The sequence below is a fragment of the Kogia breviceps genome, chromosome 3, assembly GCF_026419965.1.
Source record: "Kogia breviceps isolate mKogBre1 chromosome 3, mKogBre1 haplotype 1, whole genome shotgun sequence".
Taxonomy (NCBI): Eukaryota; Metazoa; Chordata; class Mammalia; order Artiodactyla; family Physeteridae; genus Kogia; species Kogia breviceps.
Window position 1 is genome coordinate 41588979 of NC_081312.1, and position 20418 is coordinate 41609396.

A 20418-nucleotide genomic window follows, 5' to 3' on the forward strand; every position below is an offset into this window, starting at 1 on the left:
TGAGCTGTCCAGGGTTCTGACTTTGGCGTGGGACATTCCAACCCTTGGGCTTGATGCTGGTGATTTTGCTTTAAATTATGAGTACTTTGGATGTAGTTTGTGATCACTAATCTTGACTACCTCTGTAGTTTACCTTGAGCTCTATTGATCTAGGCTATTGTTAATGACATACTGTGTACAAACTGTAAAATTGATTTACTGTGTCAGGACTTTTAAGTTGGAGAGCATGAGGTATAGAATCAGAAGACTTAGACTTTAATAACAGCTGCATTAGCCATGTGGTTTTGAAGAAGTCTGAAGATTTTTAAGAACCTTGGTTTTCTCATCATCCTTGAAAATAAAATGTGAAAAATACCTGTAACATAAATGATAAAAATATAATACAAAGAGCGTTTAAAAATATATGAGAAAAAAAACTTGGAAAAGAAAACATGGGACACAAAAGGCAATTTACAAAATAAGAAAGACAAGTTGCCCACAAGATACGTAAAAATTAACTCAAAATGGATCAAACACCAAATTTTAAGACCTGGAGCTATAAAACTCTTAGAAAAAAACATAGCTGTAAATCTTTTGATCTTGGATTAGGCAGTTGTTTCTTAGATATGACACCAAAATCACAAGTGACAAAAGATAAAATAGATGATTTGAACTTCATAAAAATTAAACAATTTTGTCCTGCAAAGGACACCATCAAGAAAGTAAAAAGACAATCCACAGAATGAAAGAAAAATATTTACAAATCATATAACTGATAAAGGACTTGTATCCAGAATATTTAAAGAAATTTTACAACTCAATATTAAAAGAAAAATAACCCAATTTAAAAATGGGCATAGGCTCTGAATAGACATTTCTCCAAATAAGATATACAAATGGCCAATAAGCACATGAAAAAGATGCTGAACACCATTAGCTATCAGGGAAATGCAAATCGAAACCACAATGTGATTCTACTTCACACCCTCTAGGATGGCTGTAATGAAGAGACAGATAATAACAAGTATCGGCAAGGATGTGGAGAAGTTGAAGTCCTCATAAACTGCTGATGAGATTTTTAAATGGGCCAGTTGATTTGGAAAACAGTATGACAGTTCCTCAAGTAATTAAACACAGAGTTCCCATATGACCCAGCAGTTCTAATGCTAGGTATATACCCAAGATAAAAGAAAACTTACCCCCCAAAACTTATATACAAACATTTATAGCAGCATCATTTATAATAATCAAAGAGTGGAAACAACCTAAATGTCTATCAACTGATGAATGGATGAACAAATTGTGTTATATCTATACAATGGAGTATTATTCATCAATAAAAAGAAATGGAGTGCTGATACATGCTATAATGCAGATGGACATTGAAAATCTTATGCTAAGGGAAAGGAGCCAGTCACAAAAGGGCACATATGGTATGATTCCATTCATATGAAGTATCCACAACAGGCAAATTTATGGAGTCAGAAAATAGATTAGTGATTGCCAAGGACTGGATATGAGGTGGTAGGGATGGAGAGTGACTGATAATGTGTATGAGGTTTCATTTTGGAATGATGAAAATGTTTTAAAATAGATTGTGGTGATTATTGCACAACCATGTGAAGATAGTTAAAATTATTGAATTATATACTTTAAATTGTACTGTATGCAAATTATATCTCAATAAAGCTGTTATTTTTAAAAAGAAATACAAATTATCAAGAAGCACATGAAAAAACTCCAGATTCATTGGTCATCAAATAAATAAAAAATTAATAATTACAGTGAGTTATTTTTCTTATCAAATTTTGGAAATTAAAATCATGTATATGTGCATGTATTAAACGAGATCTGTTTGTAAACTTCAAAGAACCTATTCAAAGAAAATTTACCTTTATCATGTATATATTTCAGTTTTCTTGTCAAGCTCAGAATTTTTAAGAGAGGCTTTGTGAGTCCAAAGCATGAAGAATTCAAGTTTCAGATGTCCTAATTCATGTTTTTGCCCAAATAAATTTAAAAGTCTTTGTAGTTTTACTCAGATGTGCAAATTAAATAAGAAAAACGAAACTGGGTTCAATGAAAAGTGATCAACTCTCTTCTTTCCACCCCTACTGGAGTGGGAAGCATCTATGTTTTATGCATTAGAAGTATCTATGTTTTATCCCCTTGGATGGCAGATTAAGTAACAGCAGCCACTCCCTATGGACAGAAGGAGCCTGGTGTGTTCCAAATGCGCTGTGCGACATTTGTGAATGATGTAGTGGTCTCCTGGAGAAAACACAGCTGTCTCGGGCACCAGCCTGTAGCCTCTATAAATTAGTTTCAATCTAAACATTCTTTCACTGCAGTAGGAATTGGAGAACTCTTCCTGATCAAATTCAAGAGCTTCTACATATTGTGGAAGGGTGAAAACCATGTTGCAAAATGAGCTGGATGCTCCATAGACAAATTAAGTCCTGAACCAACCCCACACGTAATGATTTCAGAGAAATCTGAGGCTCCAGTGTGAGTCTCATCTTGAGTCAAACACTTATCTTACTAAGTCGATGGGAGTGTTTCCACAGTTGCAGTCTCTCTTAAAAAGGTTCAAAAGTAGAGCCTTGGCTTGGATGCTAAAAGTTTTTAAATAAACCAAAGAAGGCAAATACTTGGCATGTGCTGCCACACCCCCCTCACTTGCCTGAATTGCTTACCTTTCTAGACGCTTTTTTTTACTGACTCTGAATGTGATCAGACTCTTTCTCAACACAGAATGAATGCCCCAACACAGAATGAATGCCCCAAGCATTCATTACTAATCTATCAATGAGCTCTATTTGCCATTCCTGATATAGGAATGGCAAGTTGAAATATGTATACATGCGTATGTGTGTTTTGCACAACTACTTAGAAGAACCTTTGAAGTATATTTCTCTTTATGTAAGGTTTGCCTTTCAGAATATAGAAACTACTAGTAGAAACAGATCAATAGCCACTCAATATCATTCCTTATCTAATTTGCTTTGAATGCCTGAAATGGTTACTGTTGACGCTCTGGTCTTTACAAATAGAAATATGCAGGCAGAGTGCTAACCATTATAAGCCATTTTCTGGAATTAATTTGGCATGTGCAATTAAATCTTAATAACATGCGTTACCTACATCAACTCATTTAGTGCTCCCCCAAATCCTTTGCAGAAGGTGCTATTAAAATATCCAGATTACAAATGAGGAAACTTAGGCACAGAACGATTAAATAACTTTCATATTGAGGCTGGAAAGGACTTCATCTTGGTTAAAGTGTTACTTGTGGTACTCTTTCTCCATGTCCCCACACTTCTTTCCCCATGATATAAGCTTTGATCTAAGTTAAGAAGCTAGTGTCAAATAAATGCTCCTCACCAGATTCCTTCTTTTGAAAAAGTGAACAAAACCTGACAGTTCTTTTGTCTCAACTATCCTTGCTATGACTCCTTTAAAAGTGCCAACCCCATTTTTCTTTGTCACAAAAGCATTTTAGAACAACTCATAACTTAGAGCGACTCTGCAAGCCCTGGAATCCCATTGTTAACTGTGTGTTATGCCCATACATCTTCCTATTAGTCAAGCTTTGTCAGTTCACAAGGGGTGCAAATGTAAAATAAGTGATAGTGATAGACATTGGTAATTTCAAACCATAGCATAAAGTTGAAAATTCCTTCACCCAAATAGATAATTATTTGTCCACATCCAGTAGTAGAACCTAATGAATAAAGATAGTTGTGAAAATTGCTAAAACTAAACAGTGTGAACACCTCTTTTCAGCAGAGCAAAATACAATAATTTATCAAAGTGGAATTTCAATTAAATGGGAAATGGAAATGAAAATTTTCAATCAAAATGGAAAATTTCAATTTTCTCTAACAAGTAAAATCTAAATATACTTTAACTGGCTATTTCTTTCACATATTCTCAATTAGAGTATCAATCAGTATCTGATGAACCACGAAAAAGAATTGGAACCATATCCAAAAACTCCTTATCATTTTAGGTGTAAGGAAGTCATGAGGCTTGCATAGTTACTCCAGTTTTTTTAACTGATGACTTTCATTAGTGTTTCTCAGAGAAACAAAATAACATTCTCCATATAATTCTGTATGTAATTCCCTTACCATAACAATTCTCAAATATTCAGTACCCATCGATAAGCACTTAGTGTTATGTCATTAGTTTTCTATATTCTTGGCATGTTGTCAATAATGAAACTGTGAGAAATTTCCATCTGGTATTTCTGATATTCTAAACAATGGATTTAAAAAAACTCAGAAATGCCCCTGATTATATGAAAGGATTAAGCTTAATGGAAAGAGAATAGTGTAATAGCTTTTCACCTTAAAGATTTCTTAAACAGGCTCATGGTAACCTATAATTGTTAATGTCGAAGGGGGTAACTTAAAAAAATAGCTTTATTCAGGTATTATTAACATACACTAAATTGCACATATTTACAGTAAGTGATCTGATGAATTTTGACATATGTATACCCCTGTGAAGCTATCACCACAATCAGGCTAATGAAAATGTCCATCATAATTTTTGAACATATCAATAATGTAAAATTTTGGTGATCATCATATCCCCAGGGGTATCTGGCCCTAGTAGGCCATATTTCTTGTCTATTGAGTGAACACATTTTCTCTAATTTATTGTCACTGAACAGAACAAAAGGGTGGGCATAATTCAGGCTTTTAACTTTCAGCATTTTTGAGGAGCATCTGCATGGTGCTGAAGTTGGCCTTTGAATATATAGATGGACAGGTATGAAATCCTCAGCATGTCTATAGTGGCTTAGCAATCCCACAAAGCCTCACAGTAGCTTGCCTGATGCCCCACCTTCTCTAGAGAAGGGGTAGTGGATGGGCTTATTCCTCCACCCTGTGTGTTGGACTGTGTGTTATTTTTTTTCCAACCACATCATTTCATAGACAATTTAGGAACCAATAAAGCACAAGGCTCGTTTGAAAAGATGTATCTAAATATAGGAATAATACATTATAAGCCAAGTGACTTCCCTCCTCTGAGTTTCTGTTTATCTGTCAAATATCTTCCATCTTATCAGAGAGAGCTGTAAAGGAAAATGGGTGGGTGGGGAAGCAGCAGCAAGCTTTCTGGAATGTCCAACTTCTCAAATAAAATAGACTGTACAGATAGCTTATAGTTTGTATGGCTTTGGCTCAGGGTTTCTGAAAGGAAACATACATTGTTTTTGTCCCGCCTATTGCTGTCTTATTCGCCCTCAGTGCTAGTAGGAATGAAGTCTGGTAAGCTTTTTTTCGGAGGGTCTCCTGAAAGCTCTTTCCTATACTCCACTATTTTAGGTTCTGTTTTGGAAACAGTTTATGGATGCAGCATTTAACCTCTGGGTTGCAGATTCCCTCGTCTCCATCTGTCAACAACCATCTTCACCCCTCCCCGCGAAGACCAGTCCCCTCCACAGATGATACTGGTCACCCTCAGAACTGTGGCCTTGAGGGCTCCAGCCCCCTTTCTTTGCCTTGGGTCCCAGGACACCAGTCCAGGTTTAACTTTATGAGTTGGGAGGGCAGCTTGCCTAATCAGTCACTCTTCAGCTGGGGGCTGTTTCTGCCTGCTCATGCCTCTCTGATTCTCCCCCAAATGAGAGGAAGATTCAAGTGGATGTGGCACATCCCCTAATCTAGGCCTGGAGATCGGTGGCTGACGTGTGCAAAGGAAGACTCGGACCAAGCAGGCCTTTTTCACCTGCGTAATGACAGGCTTGGGAGTAGCGAAGCAGCAGCGGCGGCGGCGCCGGGAATAGGAGGAGGAGCGCAGGCAGCCGCCGGGGCGGGGCCGGGAGGAAGTGGAGGGGGAGGAGGAGGAGCTGAAACGCGAAAAGCGGCTGGTAGCAGCTCGGCCGGAGTTGCAGCAGCTGCGGCGGCGGCGGCGCTGACACCGCAACCTTCCCAAACCCTGAGTCCCGGCGGGGGCAGCAGCAGGGAGCGCCTGCCGGCCCGCCCGCCCGCCCGCCCAGTCACTGCACCTCGGCCCCGCCAAGCAGCCGTCACTGCGCCCGGGGAACTGCCAGCTATGGCCGCGCCGCCCGAACCCAAAGAAGAGCTGCTGCCGCTGGCCAGTCCCGGGTCCCAGTGGTTCGGGGACCGGGGCGAGGGAGAGGAAGAAGCGGTGACGCCGAAAGGGGCCAAGCCCGAGCCGCAGGCGGGGAAGCCCGGACCTGGGCTGGGCTCCGCGGCCCGAGAAGCTACGCCGCGGGAACTGGGCTCGGGCCCCGCCCGGCCGCCGCCCGTTGCCATGGAAACTGCATCCACAGGTAAGGCGGGCGGGCGCCGCTGCCCCGCAAATGGCGTCGGGGACTCGGGTCCCCCAGCCGGTCCCCTTCTCTGCAGCTCGCCTATGCACCTACCTCGCGCAATCTTGAGCACCAACCTTAACCCCCCTTCACCACAGGCGACTGTAAATATTAGCGGACTGGTAGGGACAGAAATTTTATTTTTCCAAAGGCTCGGAGGAAAACAAAATACTATTGATCCTTTTATTTCATTATCATTATTTTTCCGGCTTTCAAAGTTGTTCTCACAGGCAAACCGCAGCATCCTGGCTGCCGCCGCGCCTGTGTACAAGTTTTTTCCTTCTTGGAAGGGGCTGGGGGCCGTAGGGCCCGCTTGGCCAGTTGGGAAGATATTCTGAGGCGTGTTTATGCGCCCGGCGCGCGCCAGCGACAGGGGACGCTGACAACAAAGCGACGGGCGGGCCTGCTGCCCCCAGACCCTGCTCGATCCAGGGCAGAGATGTGACTTTAACTCTCCCTTCCCTCCAAGAATCGCCACACCCTACTCCTAGCCCCTTTCCCTTCACCTCCTCTATCTCCCCCTCCCCCCGCACACTAAACCGAAACGCCAAGGTGTGTCTAATTCCAGAGGGACAGCGTTGCCAGAAGGTTGGGAGTTGTGGCGGCTCCCGCCCAGAACCCTTCTTTCCCAGCTGTCTGGATGCTCCCATCTCGAAGCTAGCTGTGAAACTTGCAACCCTTTAGACCGGTCGCTGGCTGAGGTGTTAGAGGGCTTGAGCGGCGGTGAGTGTTCAGGCACAGTTTACCATCTGTCTGAACCTGTCTCGTCCTTTGGAAATTGCCCTGGGTTCGCCCTCCTTTCGCCTGACTTCCCCTTACGAACTGGAGCACGTGGGTGCTCAGCTGGGACCAGGCATCCTGAAGCATTCTGTCCGAAGGCTGCCTGAGACGAGCTTTGGGGAGGGGCTGCCGGCTTGGGTAGCTCTGTGTTTCCAGGGAGTGGGTGCTGTGTTGTGTTGTTTCTGGAGAAAGCTTTGCTGTGGTGGAATGAGAGTTGTGTAGTTTTGGAAATGTAGCTCTTGAAGGCCAGGTGCTGGGTGATTCTGCAGGAGGGGCAGGAAGGGCGGGACTGGCATGCTTGTTAATGGCAGCTGATTTAGGGGAACCCCTTTCTTAAGACATTGCCTCTCTTAAGGGTCGTGTGGAGTGTCTTAGGTAGTCCTCAGGTAGTCTTAATTCTTCTCTAGTACAAACGATTTGAGCTGAGGAAAGGAGGTTTAGGGAATGTGTCGAATAAAACATGAAGGGAAGAAAAAAAGTAAAGAAAGAAAAAAGAGAGGAAAAGGAAAGAAAGACTCAAAAGCAGAAAACCCCACTTGTCATATATTAGTTATTATATGGAGGAGGGGAGGATTTCAGACTAAGAGATATCTCAACTTCTTCATCTAAATGGAGAGAAAACAAAACTTTTTATAATTGCAAAAGAAGATGGCAGAAGCTAATAGACAAAGGAAGGTACACATTTCATTGGTTTACCATTACCATTCTTCGTTGAGAGTAGCTCATAGTACAAAACCTTTATCCACTGTCATCAAAGTAAATCATTTATAAACATTGCCCACCCTCCATTGGTGTCCCCAGGGTTAGGTGAACTAGGGAGAGGAAGCTAAGCGCCCCCTGTTCAGTAACATACTATCCACTAAAATGGTTGCTATATACAAAATGCCTAGAACAACTGTGACAAAGTAGGCATTTGCAATTTTTAATATTATTATAGAAATAGTTTACTTTGTTGAATATATTAGGGGTTTCCTATCCTAGGCAACAAATACACTAATAAAATTGAACATGATGCTAACTTTGGATGGGCGGAGAATGAAGGGATGCAGAAGCTGCACATAGTTTGCATATTTATATAGAAACTTTTAAGTTTATTATTGTTGCTTGAGGGAATTTCTCATATAGTTGTTGGTTATTTAATGTTTTAAGTTGTATGTTTCTTTTTTAGTAGACTGTATGGGCTGTTATAAGAGTCCCAGATGCCACAAATGATATCTAAATAAATAACTAGATCTTGAAAAATTCAAATAAAATCGGGGCCAGCTTCCTTATGTGTTGTTTTGGCAGTTCTGCTGCAATAAGCACAGTCAGCAGGTGCATTCTCAACTTAATCAGGGACAAAATCCAGAGGAAGCCTATGAAGCCCATGGCTTTCCTTTTTTTAAAAGAATGGTGCTCTTTGGGACTCAAATCAAACTAAGAAGTAACTTAGACTTTGAGTGTGATGCACTGTAAATAGCTTTTGTTTCTTTCTCAAATGGAATTCTAAAATTTAAGACAGATATTGATGTTTTAAAAACTTTTTTTCTGAAAAACACCACTAATTATGCTATCTGGACAGAAATTCTGTTATTTATTTTTATACATTGATGGTAATTAAAGTTCCTAAAGAAATATTTCCAAAAATATTTCTCAGTGATGTCCTGGAATGAATATATATTTAAACATCATTAAAGTTGCACTATAAAACTCTGTCAGAACTGTATTCTCCACCTGTACTCCATCAGTACAGATATTCTCATTGCTTCTGTCCCTTTTATGAGATGGGAATGTCCTTAACAAAAAGTAACACTTTTTTCTAAAGCTATATTTTTTCATGTCTAAAATTGATAATGGGCATGTGATATGATGTCTGTTGCCAAGGGAACATTTAATGCACTATATGTAGGCTACAACTTGTTAGATTGTTAATCATGAAACAGTGCCATCATCGAATAACTTTATACAAAGAATGTGAAGAGCAACACTTTTGTTTTTTCACGATCAGTTATTTTATTCCTGGAAGCTATTCAAAAGGAGCATACAATAACACAAGGATAGAAGAATCACCCTTTGTTTAAAGGAAGAATTTAAAATAGAATATTTGAACAAAATGCAATGGTAAGAATTAACTCATTGGCCACTTTGGAAATTAACTCATTGACTGATTCATGCATGGAAGGCAAAATTAATAAGAGAATGGAGAATGGTCTGGAGAAAGCAGCCCAGTGTGATGATTTGCTTTAGTGATATTGCCTTATAGATAATTTGACTTAAATTTCTAGATGATTGCCAAGGGGGAGGGAAGTGAGAGAAGGAAAGAGAGGTATTTTTCCAATTTACTTGGACTACAGTGCTCATAAATTTATATTTTTCAAATGCTGAATGTGATACTCTATTGGAAAAAACTATTCTTAATCTATCATGATTTAAATACCTTTCAGAAATGTTTATATGTCCTGCATTTATTCTGTTTAATATAGTAAATTGTACCATACACATTACCAATCATCTTCTAAAATCCATGTAGAGACTGGATTAGCTGTCTTTTCTTGTGGATGTGCTTGATAGATGTGCACATTTTTTAAAATTTTTGAGTCATTCCCAGCAATCCTCTTCAGAAGGTGTAAATTTCAGTCTTCTGTTTTCTTTCATCTTTTAAGAAAGCTACAGTTCTATTGAAATGGGAAGGAACACTACACTAGCTTTTACAATATTTTACTGAAACTATAAGAAAAATAAGAGTTTCTAATGCAATTTATTTCTCTGGACATAGGCTCTGAATATAATCAATGACATTTCTGGCAGTAACTACAGTACTTATCCTTTCATATTGGGAATTCAAATTAGGTTAAATTAAAATTAAGAAACACTTACATACCCTAAAAATACATTGATAAATAAATTTTATCAGAGCTTTCAGCATAACATCCTTTTCATGAACTCACTGTTCCAGGAAACCCATCCTACTCATTATCCCTCAGATACACCATAGACCTCCCTGCTCCCAACTCTTCTCTAGGCTGTTCATCTACTTCTGACTCTGAGGGTTTGGAGAAGAGTTGTGTATTATTTTGTTCATTATACTATCTATCTTGCATAGCCTGGAAGATAGACAAAATTTCCAAAAATTTTATGGAAATTTTTTATTATCTGTAAAGTGAGAGACCATTTAGATTCAACTCAATTTAGTAGATTTATTGAATGCCCCCTTTGTGTAAGGATCTGTGCTAAACACCGGTTTTGGTTTCCTAGAACATGTGCACCTTTCTGTTTCACATTAGTATTTAGTTAAACAGTTCTTTTATGTCATTTTTCATTTTCCTCATTCCCAAGTCGTTGCTGGAAGATTGTTTAGAAGGGTATTATAATAATCTAACCACATGGGCACACAGGCATGAATTAGTTTTCTGAGGTCGACATAGGATAAATAAATACTAGCATAGCTTGCTCAAAGGGCGTAGCTGGGGGAAAAACAAAATCTATCTATCTAACTATCTAGATAATTCTGTCCTCTTCATAGAAGTAACTGTGGCTGAATAGTACTCAGAGATCCTTGTATTAGTAGTGCTTTTATTTTAAAGTTAAAGGAAATTATCTCAGTGGTGACTAAGGGAGATTTGAGAAAAGGCACTGTAAAATATAGACGGCAGTGAAAATAAAAGACATATTTCAAGAGACTAATACATCCACACAAGAATGCTTTCCATGAAAGAATATGGTCAAAAGATTAAAGACAACCAGTTTTATTTGTTTAAATAATATTTGAGGGCAAAAAGAACAATGAGAAGAACATGAACTAGAGAGGCTCACTGCTTGTGGAAGATGCTCTAGTGAGAATAATGAAGAAAAGGAGAGGGAAGAGTTTCTCAGTTCACATTTAACCCATATTATTTAAAATGGACAGTGATCATTTTGAAATGTATAGGAATATTGAACCACTATGTTGTGTAACAGGAACTAACATAGTATTATAGGTCAATTATACTTCCAAAACAAACAAACAAACAAACTCATAGAAAAAGAGATCAGATTTGTTGTTACCAGAGGTGGGGGGTGGGTGGAGGGGGAATTGGATGAAGGCAGTCAAAAGGTACAAACTTCCAGATAAGATAAATAAGTACTCAGGATGTAATGTACAACATAATTAATATAATTAAAAGTGCTGTATGTTATATATGAAAGTTGTTAAGAGAGTTTGAGTTCTCATCACAAGGAAAACTTTTTTTTTCTATTTTTTTAGTCATATCTATGTGAGATAATGGAAGTTCACGAAAGTTGATCATTTAAAAATAAATAATTAAAATGGACAGTGATTCTTAAGCTGGGCAATCTAAAACACACGGAAAGAAAGACTGGAAGCCCAGGATAAGTAAACAGCAAGTAGAATACTGTATCACTGCTCTGATAAGATTGGCTCTTCGGAGCCAACTACTTTATATCTCATGGTATAGAATGAGTGTGGTGAGCAGTTTTTTTTTTTTTTTTTTTTTTGTGGTACGCGGGCCTCTCACTGTTGTGGCCTCTCCCGTTGCGGAGCACAGGCTCCGGACGCACAGGCTCAGCGGCCACGGCTCACGGGCCCAGCTGCTCCGCGGCACGTGGGATCTTCCCGGACCAGGGCACGAACCCGCGTCCCCTGCATCGGCAGGTGGATTCTCAACCACTGCGCCACCAGGGAAGCCCTGGTGAGCAGTTTTGATGTCATTTCTAGTATCTCTTGAGAATAAGGCTAATTTTAGAAAAGTTGAAATGGGGAATGATTTTCAGAAAAGGGAAAACAATGGATATTTAAAACTTACAAGCCAATATATTTGTTGCTGAGTGCTGGTGGAATCTAAGAATGCATTATTATGCTGAGTACTTATAAACCCTTAGAAAATAATAAACATATTGATCACCAGCAATTCCCATTGGTTCACTAAAAAAATAATGCCCATAAAACATAATTTTCTCTTTTTCATATTCTGAATCACCAACATATGCATAGCACTTATTATACACAGGAACTCTAGAAAGTACTCAACTTACATTAGAAAGCAAGCTCTTTAATTTTGCAAATGGCACAAAGTTTCAAAAGATGATTGATATGGTAGAGGGTAGCACTGCTATTTAAAATTTTTGATTTTAATGTTAACTCAAAAGCAAATTCTGTTTATTAAAATAACTTTTTACTCTAATTAAAAAAATTCCTTGTTGGGGTAAGAAAGCACATGCACGTGATATTAAAATTTAAAAGCTACAAAAGGGTATACATAGAAAAGGAAGTATTCACACTCAGTCTTTCAACCAGCCAGCTGTTATCCCTCTTCAGCAGCAACCATTGTTATCAAATTTGGCAATAGAGCATTATTTAATTAATTCATGATTATACTATTATTTATTGAACCCCTGCTCTATGCCAGGCATTGTTCTAAGCACTAAGGGTACAGTACAGAAAAGGACAGATAAAAGTTTATCTCCTATAAATTATATATCCTACTCTGTGTGTGTGTGTGTGTGTGTGTGTGTATGTATGTAGGCAGGGAAGGAGAGAAGACAGAGAGGAGACAAAGAACAAAAAATATATGTCAAGGTATGATAAGTCCTAAGGAGAAAGTTAAAATAGAGCAGTAGAGTGAGAGAGATAGTCAAAAAAGTCCTCTTTGATAAGGTGGTATTAAAGCAAAGACTTTAAGAAAGTGACAGAGTAAGTCATGCAGATGCAGAAGATCATTTTAGGCAGAGGAATAGTCTGTGCAAAGGCCCTGGGTGAAAGTACTCCCTGGAATGGCAGGGAGGTCACTGAAGTGGGGTGAACAAGGTGAAAATGGTAGGAGATGGGCTCAGAGTGCAGGGTGAGGGGTGATGGGCAGATTAGGTCCTATAGGCCATTTTAAGAGTTTTGGATATTACTCTGAGTTTGATGGGAGCCACTGGAGGGTTTGCAGTAGGGGAGGAACATGTTTAGTGTTAAGCTTTAAATTAAGTTTAATGGATCACTCTGTACTGTGTTGAGAATCTAAAATGGGGGAGGAGGGGAGGAATATGGAGCAAGAATGACCAACTAGGAAGCCATTGTAATAATGCAAGCAAGAGATGATAGTGGCTTGTACTGGGGTGATACATTGGAGGAGGTGAAAAGTGCTTGGATTCTACAGATATTCTAAATGTAAAGATAACAGTGTATCCCTAATGGGTTTTGTACAGGTGTGAGAGAAAAGAGTTAAGGATGACACCATTTTATGGCCTGAGCAAATGCAAGAATGGAGTTGCTATTAGCTGGGATTGGGAAGACTTTGGGAGGGGCAGGTTTTGGGGAAAAGCCAGGAGTTTGGTTTTGCAAATGCTAACTCTGAAATGCTCATTAGATAGCCAAGCAGTGATGTCAAGCAGGTAGTGTGGAGGTCAGGGGTGGGGAATGGTCTGGTCTGGGTATGTAAATTTTGGAGTTGTTGTTATAGAGTTGAGATCACCAAGAGAGAGTGAGTTTTGACAGTAAAGAGGTCAAGGAGTCCTGGGATACCCAAATACTCAGTTTCAAGCAAAGGAAACTGAGTAAAAATGGCTTAATGATGTAGAGGGAGAACTGAAAAAGTGGGATGCCAGAAGGCAGAGAAATGTATGTTAAGAGGGATGGAATGATTGACTCTGTCAAATGCTGCTTGTAGGTTGGGTAAGATGAGGACTGAGAATCAGCCATTGGATTTGACAATGAGGAAGCCATGAATTTGATGAAGCTATTTTATTGTGAAGTGTTGGGGGAAAACTTTGGTTGGAATGGGTTTTAGGGAAAATGAGAAAGGAGAAAACGAGAGACAATATTATAGACATAACTCTTTTGAAGGAGGAAACTAGAAAAATAGAAACATAACTACCTGGAGGGTTGGGATCAAGAGAAGGGAAAGTTTTATTTAATTATTTTTTACTATGGGGGGGTATTAAAGTGTATTTGTAAGATGATACAAATGATTTAATAGGGGTGGAGAGATGGATGGTACAGGAGAGGGAGGGGGCGTTTCCTGTACTATGTCCCTGAGCAGGTGAGGGGAAATGGATCAGGACACAGTGGAGGGATGATGTTAGATAGACGTAAGGACAGTTCACGGATATAACTGGAGGAAAGACAGAGAAGGGGGCACAGGTGCACGGGTGGGGCTGAGGATAGGTGGAAGTTCAGTGAAATAGGAACAAAGGTCAACAGCAGAGTGAAGGCAAGAGTGGAGTTGGAAGTTTGAGAGGAGGGGAGAAGGTATACAAGGTTTGTGTAGGAGATTGGGAGAATGAAACGTCAAGGGGAAATGGTAGGAATTCTAAGCATCCCCAGTGCCCACTTGGAGTTGAAGGTCATGAGCTTAAAGTGAGGCCAGTTACCATACATGTTGTCTTTTTTTCCCATCAGTGTTGATTTCAAGTAGGTGGACAGTTGGATTGGTTTTTGTTTTTTTCTGGTAAGTATGACAAGATGAGATGGGCAGTGGAGTTAAGGATATGTGCAAGGCAGTGAGAGTACTGTCGGGTTGTGGATCTGGGGAGGAGGAAGGAGGACAGAGGGGGATGAAGCACAGTGAAAAGGTGATGTGAACAGTGGGTTGTGCATACTGGAAGGGTTGAAGAAGAGCAGGAGCCGGGGTACTAGAGTAAGGGAGCTGAAAGGATAAGATTCAAGATGGTGTGTTTGATATGGAGATTATGGAGGGGGTACACTTATTGAGGGGATTGGGAGACAGATGTAGTGGAGGACAAGGTCATCAGAGGAGTGGTGTCCAGAAGAATGGCAAGGCTGGGAGTGAGATAATTACCTACATGATTTCTGAAATTGCAAAGATTGCAGCAATTGGAGAATACAGTGAACTGGTGCTGATATCTTTAGGAAAGGACACAGTGGCCTGGGCTTCAAAGCTAGGGGATTTTAGAGGGGAGGGAAGAATAGTAGCCTGTAAAATTATCAATTTCTGACTGTAGGTTCTGCAAATTCTATTTAATATGTTCAGAATGTAGGAGACACAACTTAAAATAGTTCATTGTGGGGGATGGGAACTTTGAGGGTTGTAATTAACTAAATATGAACTAGTGGTATGGTGAAATTACTAAAATATCTTATGTAATTTTAGGTAGTATTAATAGAAAGTCTTGGGTACACATTATATGAGGTAATAGTTCCCCTAGATTCTGTTCTAGGCAGACAGAATTTGGAATCTTATACTAAATGATGGGTGCCATGGTTTAGAGACACTATAGTATAGTGAAAGGTGACTAGATTGGTGTGGCTTCTAGAAAAAAAAAATGCTGTTTGAGAAATGGTTGAAGAAATTAAGACTTTTTAGCCAGAATAAGAGAATGAAAGGAGATCTGAAAGTAAAATTCAAATACTAGAAGAAATCTTATTAACCAAATGAAGACTTGACCGAGGTGATTTCACAAGGCAAAATTGGGACTGGTGGGTAAATCAGAGAAACACATTTCAATTTAATGAAGGAGGAAGTTCTAATAATTAGAATTACCCAGAAAAGAGATAGATTGCCTCTCAGTTACTGATATTTAAGCACAAGTGAGGTTGCTGTTTATTGGGGGCAACAGAAAGGAAAGTGTTAAGTTATACCAAGATCTTTATTCCTTCATAAGAGAAAACAATACCCCTAACCTTATCTGTGGTTGTTAGAGAAGGCATATTTCTCAAGAGTGAACCGCTCACAAATGAAACCAGAAACAGTACTCATCACAAAAACCACAGTTAACTTCAAATTGGCTCTCTAAAATATGCACTCTCCACAGAATTGTAGCCATCTTTAAATTCTTCTATAGTTCTCCATTGTTGAGAAAAACTCTATAATGTAACATATTTGCCTCTTGAGAACTACAGTTTTATACAATTTGGGGTTATTAACCTAAATGTGAAACATGCTATCTGCAAGCATCTCTTTTATTTATTCTTTTTTCCTGAACTATCTTTTTCATTTTTTTTACTATAGACTCTAATTCCATAAATATTTGATATATTCTAAAATGTTTGGGTAATTCATTAACTAATTCCATATTGCTAAAAGCATCATATGATTCTGTCCTTAGTCCTCTGCCTCACAATCTGCATGTTTATGCCAGATTATTTATTGTAAAATTATGTTTGCTGAGTTGCCTAATGATTTACATTCTTAGCTGGAACTGTTCTGCATTCTGACTTCCATGTCCAATCCCCAAATGGATTTTTCAATTCATCTACTGCATGAGATTGTTATAAAACCAGTTATAGACCAAATTCTTGCTTCCTGAATGTGGGGAATTTGTTGACTATCTCTCATCCTTAAAAGTATCTAGGGCTTCCCTGGTGGTGCAGTGGTTGGGAGTCCGCCTGCCTATGCAGGCGCGGGTTTGTGCCCCGGTCTGGGAGGATCCCATGTGCCGCGGAGCGGCTGTGCCCGTGAGCCATGGCCGCTAAGCCTGTGCGTCCGGAGCCTGTGCTCTGCGATGGGAGAGGCCACAGTGGTGAGAGGCCCGCGTACCGCAACAACAACAACAACAACAAAAAGTAAAAAAAGTATCTAGAATATTGTTTTATGCATAGCAAGTCTTCATTTTTTAAAAACAAATCTTGGACAACAGAAAGTTGTGTGTATTCAAGTTACTGCTGATCCAGTTGGTGAGCGTAAGAATAAAAAGCAGTGTCACATCTCCCTTTGGCATGAATTTTTCAACAGATCCCAAAATATCAGGCCTCTCAAAATGTGGTCTGTAGATGACCTGCTTCAAGATCACGTGAAGCGATTCATGGACCTCAATTCAGGGAAACAAGCCTGCCAAATGCCTGTTAAAACTTTAAGAAGCACTGATTTATTGACTCTCCTCCTTCTGCTCAGCATTTTGCTAGGAGCTGTGGGGAATGATGGAACATGAACTAGGTCCTCTTTCTCCATTCCTCCAAGCTTACTGTCTAGATGGGAGATGTGAGTTACCCACACAAAACAAAGGTAGTTTGTCCAGCCTGGTGCTTGGATGGACGCTACAAGCTATAAGCACTGTACAAATTTCATAATTTTATGGGTTCCAGGGTACCTGGTGTCTTGAAAGAGGTGGAGTGTGACTTACATCTAAAGGATAGATAGATTAGAAATAAGCAGAAGTGGCAGAAAGGCAGTTTTAGGTGAGGGGAGAGACATGGGTGATGACATAGAGATGAGCAATGACCAGCGTGTTTTAACCTGCCCATTCGGGTTCAGGGAGACAGATTCTGGGGGGGTTTGAAAGCTATTCATGGGACTCTAGACTCCTTTTATATGGATTCTGGGACCTTTGAAGGTTTATACGTGAGGGAAGTAATACAGTCAGCCCTCTGTATCCTTGGGTTCCACATCCACCTTCACTGATATGAAGGGCCCACTATACTATACCATTTTATGTAAGGGACTTGAGCATCCATGGATATTGGTATTTACACGGGGTCCTGGAACCAATTCCTAGTGAATACTGAGGAATGACTGTATAAAGCTATGTTAAGGACGATTAGTCCAACAGTGGCATAGATGATGAACTCAACGGGGATGATCCTGAAACCTGCACTTTTGCTGAAAGAAGCCTGACTCAATAACATCAGTTTCAGAGGCTTGATTAAATAAACATGGGAATGAAGAGGAAGGTACCTGGGAAGAAAGAGGAGGAAAGATGAGCACTTCGTGGGAACATTCAACAGGACTTTGTGACTGACAGGACACGGGGGATGAAGGGAGGAATGAATCAACTCTAAGGTTCTGTTCCTATGGCTGGGAGAATGATGGTGCTATAGAGAAGTGGGAGGGGGCACTGGTCAGACAGATGAGGATAATGCATTCATTTTTGTCATATGGGGCTCAAAATGAAGAAAAAGCCTTTGAGTGGAAATCTCCACTTGGCTCTGTATATTAAGGAATGGATTTTGGAGATGCAAACAGGATTGTAGATAAAGGTTTAGAAATTAGAAAAGGGGGGACTTCCCTGGTGGTTCAGTGGTTAAGAATCCATCTGTCAATGTAGGGGACATAGGTTCGAGCCCTGGTCTGGGAAGATCACGCATGCCACGGAACAGCTAATCCTGTGCACCACAACTACTGAGCCTGTGCTCTAGAGCCCGCGTGCCACAACTACTGAAGTCCGCATGCCTAGAGCCTGTGCTCCGCAAGAGAAGCCCCGCACTGCAACGAAGAGTAGCCCCTGCTTGCTGCAACTAGAGAAAGCCTGTGAGCAGGAATGAAGACCCAATACAGCCAAAAATAAATAAAAAAATTTTTAAAAATTAGAAGAAAAGCCATAGAATAAATTAGTTTTTTGAAAGAGATGATGTAGTATGGGAGGAACAAAGGGCCAAGAACAGAGCAAGTGCTCCTTGTGTCTTACTAGCTGAGTGGCATTAGGCCAGTTATTGAACCTCTCTCAGCCTTAGATTCTGTGTATGTGGCACTAGGTCTTGTAGAGTGCCTGGCAATTAGATGGTAACTCCCTTCATTATTGTAGTATCATGGAAATCAAGATGGCATGGTATAGAATTAGTCTTGACCGAGAAGACAGATTTGTCTAGTCGTGGCTTTGGCACCTAATATCATGTCAATGTGGGCAAATTTGCTTTATGTCTGTTTCTTCATATGTAAAATGGGCATGATATCATTGTCCTGGCTACCTTACAGGGCTGTTTTGAGGATAAAATGAGATAACAAGAGGAGGTACATGCAAATTGCAAATTACTCTACATCTGTAAGGAACTACTAATAGGAAGCCTGGTAGCACTGTCAGATACAGAAGAGAGGTCTAAGAGAATAAAGATTGAGAAAAAATCATGTCACCTCAGCCCTAGGTGTTTTAATAGAAAATGCTTGCTGTGCTTAGCTGAACCTCAGCCAAATGTTAGTGGGGAATGGCAGGAGAGCGAGGAAGAGTGGGGCTGGGGAGAAGTTGGTTCTGGCAATCCACATTGGGAGACATTTTGGCTATGAAGAGTACAGTTGGAGTGGCGACCCACCCCATTCTTCATGTCCTAAAGAGTGAACTGTGGCTGGAGCAGGGCTGAGGTGTGCCCATAGGGGCCAGGTGAGGTCTATTCTTAATCTCCTGCTCAGTGGAAAGGCAGTAAATGTAGAAAGCTGCCCCAGGTGTGCATGGTAGTCTGGAAGAGGCTGTCTCCCAGAGAGGCTATCACAGTGAAAGCCAGCCCTTGCACCTCACCCCCACCTCTCCCCCCAAGCTTAAATTAATTGGCCCTGTGGGCTTGTAGGTACTTGTATGCTAGTCTTACAGCTCTATACATTTAAAAGTCTTCCATAAATAGATTAATACTTCTGGAAAGATGGAGTAGACAGCTTTTCCTTATCCCTGTTGCTAAGTACAGCTAAAAATTCTGGACATTATATACAAGATAAGCATAAAAGACTGTGCGGTGAAAGTAGCATACTTGTAAGGCATTAACCTAGATGAAAACCTATCTGAACTAGAGTGAGAGAGAAAAGCTGGGTGAGGGGGACAGTAGCTAAAACTTGGAATGACAGAACTAGAGAATCCAGAGATTTTTCTTGCAGTAGGATTCTCAAACTAACTCTATGAACAGAATAGGAGGGTCACAGTGAAACTGCAACACATATAAAGAAAAAAATAGAGGCGCTTTATTGAACCATAGTTAACTCTCAGTCAATGGGGCAAGCCAGCTTCCCCCCGGGTGAGGAACTCTTACTCTTATTAACTCAAGGTGCCCAGAACCAGGAGCTGAGAGTTGTGCTTGGCTCCGGGAGGGTTGACCACATGCAGGGCTGGGCCAAGTCCTGAGGGTACTGAGAGCACCGGAGCAGAGATGGTAGCAGAAACCTGGACTCTGGTTGAAAGAACTGAAGATTTACAGCCTGCACAAGAGAAGATAGGATGGGTTATGACGGCCACCTAAAAACACATAAAGAGCTGCCAAGTGGCCTAGGGACTGGGTATGTTCTATGTGACTCTGGAGGATGGAACTGTGGTCGATCATGAGTGAAGCCGTGAAATATGAAAATACCTTGGACTACCTCATACGGTGGTGAGTTTCTTGTTACTGGGGGTATGTAAGCATAGCTGGGTTGGTTGCTTATATGACAGAGGAGATTTAATAGAGAGGATACATTAGGTTAGTAATTCTTTATCTTTTCAGGATCACAGATCTCCATTGGAGAATCTGATGAAAGCTTTGGAATCTCTGCTCAGGAAAGTGTACTTACAAACACCGTTTTAGACACAAATTCTGGCATTTTTTCAGAGGCCTTTTATGGATGAAGGAATTAAATAACTTTATAACTCTTAGAGATCAATAATTTCGGATACTGTCATATAAATCACTGTTTATACAGCAGCAATATTTTCATGGTTTA

The 20418-nt window shown here is 40.3% G+C and overlaps 1 protein-coding gene across 2 annotated transcripts in view; it reads left to right on the forward strand.

Annotated features, from left to right (window-relative positions):
* Positions 1–5557: 5557 nt before the first annotated feature.
* Positions 5558–20418, forward strand: part of RTN1 (reticulon 1) — a 240355-nt gene continuing 225494 nt past the window's right edge. The window contains exon 1 of one of the 2 annotated variants that reach the window (XM_067028402.1): positions 5558–6289. In XM_067028402.1, coding sequence (XP_066884503.1) covers positions 6049–6289 — 241 coding nt within the window. In that variant the 5' untranslated portion in view covers positions 5558–6048. The remainder of the gene's footprint in view (positions 6290–20418) is intronic. The other variant, XM_059059704.2, reaches the window with a different exon arrangement.